Raw genomic sequence first — 6,031 nt, 5'->3', positions numbered from 1 at the left:
CCCACCCTCCCAGCCAGGAATTCCTTCCCAGTATTCCACCTAAAGCCACTTTGATTTGAAGATGCCCAAAGGACACAGCCAGAGTGTGACTGTCCCTCCAGAGGGCACAGAGTGACTTCAAAACAAAGGTCAGGTGTGTTTCCATGGAGTGACAATGCAAGGAAAACATGGGAATAAAAACTGTGATTTCCAGGAGTTTATAAAGGTTGTGTTTTTCAGGATTCCCAGAGAAGCTGTGGATTCCATATCTCTGGAAGTGTCCAAGGCCAGGTTGGAGCAACCTGGGCTAGTGGAAGGTGTCCCTGCCCATGGCAGGGGGTGGCACTGGATGAGGTTTAATGTTCCTTCCAACCCAACCCATTCCATGATAAATTATGGCCTTTAGGACTTAATATTCTCATAGAAACAGCATTTTTAGGAGCCCTTTGGGGCTGTTGTGAGGCCCAGCCCTTACCCAGGGAGTCCTTGAGGACGTGGGTGAGTTTGCTCTGCCGGAAGGGAATGTGGTCCCTCCAGGGATCAGCCAGGGCCAGGATGATTTGCTCAAGGAACGTCAGGGACCTGTTGATGTAGGAGTTCTCTTTCTGGATGTGTCCTGCAAACTGCAAGGGAGATCAAAAGGGGAACTTTCCATAACATGTTTCTGGCCAAACAGCAGGAAAAAGCAGAGAAAAAACCTCCGAGGGTCAGGAGTTGATTCAGACCCAACAAATTCATGATCTGGAGCTTTCTCCAGTTTGAAAACAAGTTTGCAGAGACCTCAGTTTTTCATTACAAGTCTACAAGGACTTGGATTTCCTTCCCAAAGGATGTGTTTGTCACGGGGCTGGCGCAATTTAAATTCTGATCAATACAGAATGTTATGGAATCAGGGAATTGCTGAGGGTTGGAAAAGGCCTCTGAGACTGAGACCAACCAAGCACTGCCAAGGCCACCACTGACCATGTCCCCAAATGCCACATCCACAGGGCTTTGAAATCCCTCCAGGGATGGGGACTCCACCCCTGCCCTGGGCAGCTGTGCCAGGGCTGGGCAGCCCTTCCCAGGAGGAAGTTTCCCTGGGAGCAGAGCCTGACCCCCCCGGCTCCCCCCTCCTGTCAGGGGGTTGCAGAGCCAGAAGGTCCCCCCTGAGCCTCCTTTTCTCCAGGCTGAGCCCCCCCAGCTCCCTCAGCTGCTCCTGCTGCTCCAGCCCCTTCCCCAGTTCCCTTCCCTTCCCTGGACACGCTCCAGCCCCTCCATGTCTTGTCCTGAGGGGCCCAAAACACGTGGGATCCGAGGGGTTCCCAGCACTCACCGGGATCTCACTCAGTCTCTCAGAACCTGCCAGGTCTATCAAGGTGATTTTAGATTTAATGCCTTTGAGATTCCTGTAAACCCTGGAATGACACTGAGGGAGAACAGAAAATAAACTGCACTTGAACTGAAACACAGTAAAAAAAAACCAGACTGCAAAGGTCCTCCTTGAATCTCTAAAAAGCTGTTTGAAACATCTCTGGAGCTCTCACCTCAATATAAATAGTAAAGATGCAGTGGGATCTGGAGGAATTCTTATTCAGGGCGTGCTCTGCTATTGCTCTGTTGGTCCCACCCTGCAAATGGAGACAAAATTCAAGGCTCAGCTCATGGGATTGTGGCTTTTTGAGGAACAGTCAGGGAACATCTCCCTGGATCTTTCAGCTTCCCGCAGAAGAGCAGCTTTCCCTTCTCCAGGTGAACAACCCCAGCAATCCCAGCCTTCATCAGCATCCTTCTGCTCTTTAAAAAGGGATTTCCAGCACATTCCAGAGCTCAGGACACCACAGGTCCATCATTAAAAAGGCCAGAGGAAGGTTTTAAAGACACCAGATGGCTCTGGGTGAGAACACACTTCCTGCTTCCAGATCCAACCATTTATTCCTGTTCTCCTCATGAACTGAAGGAGCCACAAGGAAAAGATGCTGATCTAAGCAATCAGACTCCCCTCACAAATCCAACCCATTGTGTGAACAGTCCTGCTGTAAAATCTAACCATGATCACCCCAACCTATCTGCCAAAGACCCTTTTCTTGGAGCATCTCCCAGAATCCCTGTGCCAGGGACATTTTCCTTGGGAGAACAAGGGCTGCAAAGATGTTCCACCCACAATAAAGAGAACAAAGAGTGTTGGCTGACCAACCCTCCTGGCCACACACCTCCTGCTTTCCTGCCTCCCCCCTCAGCCAACAAAATAATACAGAGAATAAAGGGAATATTTGGGTTCTCTTGCCTCAGAAAGGAGATTTAGGGCCTCCTTCTCGTGGCTGACAGGATGGATGGACAGACCCTTGACACAAACCCCCTGAGGGGAATCCAGGACAGCCAGGGGGGTGTTCCTGGAACCACGGCCCAGCCCCGGGCCCAGGAGGTCAAACAGGGCCTCGTTGTAGACTTCCAGGTAGGAAATTAGGACAGTGATGGAGAGGCCAGGGGATTCTTTAGCTGCTTGGAAGACCTGCACAATGACACAGAGTTTGTCTCTGTTCACAGACAGGATTTTTAGCTATTTATGGCTTCCCAGAGAAGATACTTCTATGTAGATGTTTATGTAAGATATAAACAGATATAAGATTAAAATAGATATGATTAAAATAGATATGATTAAAATAGATATGACAGAAATAGATATAAGATATTAAGCTATATATAAGCTATACATTTATCTAAGATATGTAGAGATATGTATATAGAGATATTTCTGAACAGCTCCAAGTACTTTTGGGTGTGTGGAGTTAAATCTGAGCTGTGGTTGCCTGAGGGCTTGACTTGGATTTGGATTCAATGATCTTATGGAATCAGAGAATCCTGGAATGCTGTAGGCTGGAAAGGACTTTAAGGATCACCCAGTGCCACCCCCTGCCATGGGCAGGGACACCTTCCACTAGCCCAGGTTGCTCCAACCTGGCCTTGGACACTTCCAGGGATCCAGGGGCAGCCACAGCTTCTCTGGGCAATCTGGGCCAGGGCCTTAGAGGCATTTTCCAATGTTAATGGTTTTATGATCAGTTTTAACAGGATATCACAAAATGGTAGCTTGGAAAACACCCCTTTGGAAGGCTTGGTGACCTTTGGGGAGCAGCACGAATTTTCCACGAGCAGGTAGAACTAAACCTCTGTGAATGACAGCCAAGCTGCTTTATTTCTTTAACCCTCATCCCTTAGGTGAAATGAAGGGGGGAAAAAAGACATAAATCATATTCACTGTGTTAAAACACTTTTATATCAGCGAGAGCAGATACAAGAGGTGTCCCTGGTATTCCTCCCAGCCCCTCTTCCCAGACCCAGTACCTGCTGGATAGCTCTGGGGATGATCCCTCGGTGCTCGTACTTAGCTGCTCCAGTCATGGTGTAAGTTTTACCAGCCCCAGTTTGCCCATAACACATGATGGTGCCTGGAAAATCCCAAACCAAAAGGATAAACTCGGGGGGGGGGAGCCTCAAACAGAACAGCCAATGGATCTGTCCTCAAACCAAACCCCTATTTATTGTCAAAATTACAAAAATAGCAATAAATCACCATTGTAGCCACGTAAAGCTGCAGCCACCAAGTCCCTGGCCACAGTCTCATAAACCTTGTCCTGGGAGGTGTTGTGGAGGAGCCCATCCATCCTGAAGGACCAGTCAGTGGAGGAGTTGTTCACAATCCCTCCCCTGGCATCTTTTTCGATGTGGATGTCGATGCTCTGCAACCCAAAAAGAGAGGGAGACCAATTCAACAGCCATGAGGAGCTCCAGGGATTGGGGACCTGCAATTAAGTAGGAAAGGGAGCACAAACACCAGGATTATTTCACTCCCTTGGATGGTTATGGATGTGCTAAAAATATCTGGTAATACTCTCAAATTTCTGGGGGTAATTATTCTAAATAAAGAAGAAATGTGGTTAAGCTCAACTGTTTAAATTTCAATTATTTTGTGTCTCAGGGAAATTCTGAATTAAGCACGAGAAGGTGAAGGGAGGAACTTGCACAAGGGGGGATAGAAATACTGTGCCAAGCTGTGGTTCCCACTGGGAATTCCTCCTGGATCAGTCAGTCCTGGTGATTGTACCACCAGAAGTGTGTTTTCCATAGTCAACACCACTGTCAGGCAGGAACACGGGAACCAACACGCCCCAAAACGTTATCCATGGCCTTAAGGGATGGGAAAATCCTGCCTTTTCCATGGGCAAAGCTGAAAGCAAACTCCAAACCTTTCCCACTTGGGAATTTCTTTCACTCTACCTTGTTGTCTGTCCCAAACTTGATCATGTCTTGGGCAAAATGAGCCGTGGGCTTGACTCGCACAAAGGCCTGGATTGGCTTTATGGGTCTAAACAGAGAGGGAAAAGCCAGGAAAATAAGGATGTTGCAATCCCTAAAATGACATTTATATCAGTTGTCGGGAAAAGGAGAACTCCAGAGCAGTCAAATTTAAAAATTAAGTGTTGGTAAAGGTTCAGCTGCAGTTTTTATTCTTTATTAAAAGCAACTGTGGGCAAAGAGCTGCTGGAAATCCTTTCCAGCCTTGTCCTGCTTGGAAAACTGAAAAGAGGAGGGTCTTAATGATCCTGATTTCCTCCTGTGTACCAGGCACAGGAGTGTTCAGTAACACAAGTTTTCTTCCTCTCAGGCTTGCAAAGGGAAATATTTGCAGGAATAGGAGGGGGATTTTCTTTTGTTTGATTTTCTTTTTTTTAAAATATTTTAAATTCCAAAAAAAATACCCAAACTTCAGTTTCCTGGAGCAAATATCCAGTGAGGCTGGAGGATCTGCTGAGTAAAACCCACCTGAGGAGGGCTCAGGGATCATCCAGCTGCTAAAGCTGCACCTGAGACACATGAACTGAATGTTTGGGAATCCCTGGAAGGTGTAGATCCCATATTTTCCCCTCAATTATTTCCTCCAGACAGCCTGTGCTCAGTAATTATGTAATAGTTAGTGATAACCTACAGTTTGGGACAAAATCTTTTGAATTTCTTGTATATTCAGGATTTCTGGGATCTCTCCACCATTTTACCTGCTCTGAAATGAAATGTGGAGGTTGGAGCTGAACCAAGACTTGTTGGATTTAAAACCTTTGGGGGATACCTGAAAGAGTCACTATCAGGGAACAGAGAGAAATTGCTGTTCCCCTCCTCCTCCTCCTCCTCCTCCTCCTCCTCCTCCTCTTCCTCCTCCTCCCTCTCCTGGGCCTGGGATCTCCTGGAGATTGCAGAAGCCTGTCCAAAAAAAAAAAAACCAAAACCCAGTGTTGGAGTAGCTGGGAATTATTTCTTCAAAGCAAGAAGTAAAGCAGGGGAAAGGAGGCAGGGAAAATCCTGGGGAAGAATTCTCCTATGAATCAGAGAGAACAAATTCCAAACGAGTGGAATTTTCCTCGCTGCAACAATGCCTGTTGCTGGATGTGAGGATAAAAGCAACGATTCCTGGGAGTGTTTATAAACACCAGGAGATGGGAAGCAACAGGTTGCCCAGAGAAATTGTGGCTGCCCCACCCCTGGAAGTGTCCAAGGCCAGGTTGGATGGGGCTTGGAGCAACCTGGGCTAGTGGATGTGCTTTCAGGTCCCTTCCAACCCAAACCATTCCAGGATTCCAAGTGGGCCCAGCTGGGATTACCCTTGAATTAGTCTTTGTTTTGGAGGGAGAACCTCGTCGCTCTTCTGACCCCTGAACCTTCTTCTGCTTCTCTTCCTCCTGCCAGAGAAAAACAGACCCCATTCCATGTGAAAAACACACCTGGAGACCCGGAAAAACCGATCCCTTTTGCCACACTGAACATGGATTCAGCCATCTCTCCAAGGCTTTGGAATTGAGAAGTTCCCCTTCCAACAGCTCAGGTGGGCAGGACTTTGGGCAAAATCCATCTCCAAGAGTTGGGAATTGCCCAGAGAAGCTGTGGCTGCCCCATCCCTGGAATGTCCAAGGCCAGGTTGGAGCAAGCTGGGCTAGTGGAAGGTGTCCTTGCCCCTGGCAGGGGGTTGGAATTAGATGATCCTTTAGGTCTTTTCCAGCCCAAACCAGCCTGGAATTCTGTG

The 6,031-nt window shown here is 47.6% G+C and overlaps 1 protein-coding gene across 1 annotated transcript in view; it reads right to left on the bottom strand.

Moving 5' to 3' along the window:
- KIF9 (kinesin family member 9) overlaps window positions 1-5,714 on the bottom strand; it is a 19,106-nt gene extending 13,392 nt beyond the window's left edge. Inside the window, exons 1-9 of the mRNA XM_029964672.1 lie at window positions 5,613-5,714; window positions 5,084-5,214; window positions 4,237-4,324; window positions 3,533-3,698; window positions 3,304-3,407; window positions 2,246-2,470; window positions 1,506-1,589; window positions 1,295-1,387; window positions 455-602 (exon numbers count right to left, since the gene is read on the bottom strand). Of these exons, the coding sequence (XP_029820532.1) occupies window positions 455-602; window positions 1,295-1,387; window positions 1,506-1,589; window positions 2,246-2,470; window positions 3,304-3,407; window positions 3,533-3,698; window positions 4,237-4,324; window positions 5,084-5,214; window positions 5,613-5,714 (1,141 nt within the window). The remainder of the gene's footprint in view (window positions 1-454; window positions 603-1,294; window positions 1,388-1,505; window positions 1,590-2,245; window positions 2,471-3,303; window positions 3,408-3,532; window positions 3,699-4,236; window positions 4,325-5,083; window positions 5,215-5,612) is intronic.
- Window positions 5,715-6,031: the final 317 nt, after the last annotated feature.

Source organism: Manacus vitellinus, unplaced genomic scaffold (assembly GCF_001715985.3).
Source record: "Manacus vitellinus isolate BGI_N305 unplaced genomic scaffold, ASM171598v3 scaffold_78_pilon, whole genome shotgun sequence".
In the NCBI taxonomy this organism is placed as follows: domain Eukaryota; kingdom Metazoa; phylum Chordata; class Aves; order Passeriformes; family Pipridae; genus Manacus; species Manacus vitellinus.
The sequence above is the reverse complement of the archived record's forward strand: the minus strand, read 5'-3'. Positions and strand labels throughout refer to the sequence as shown.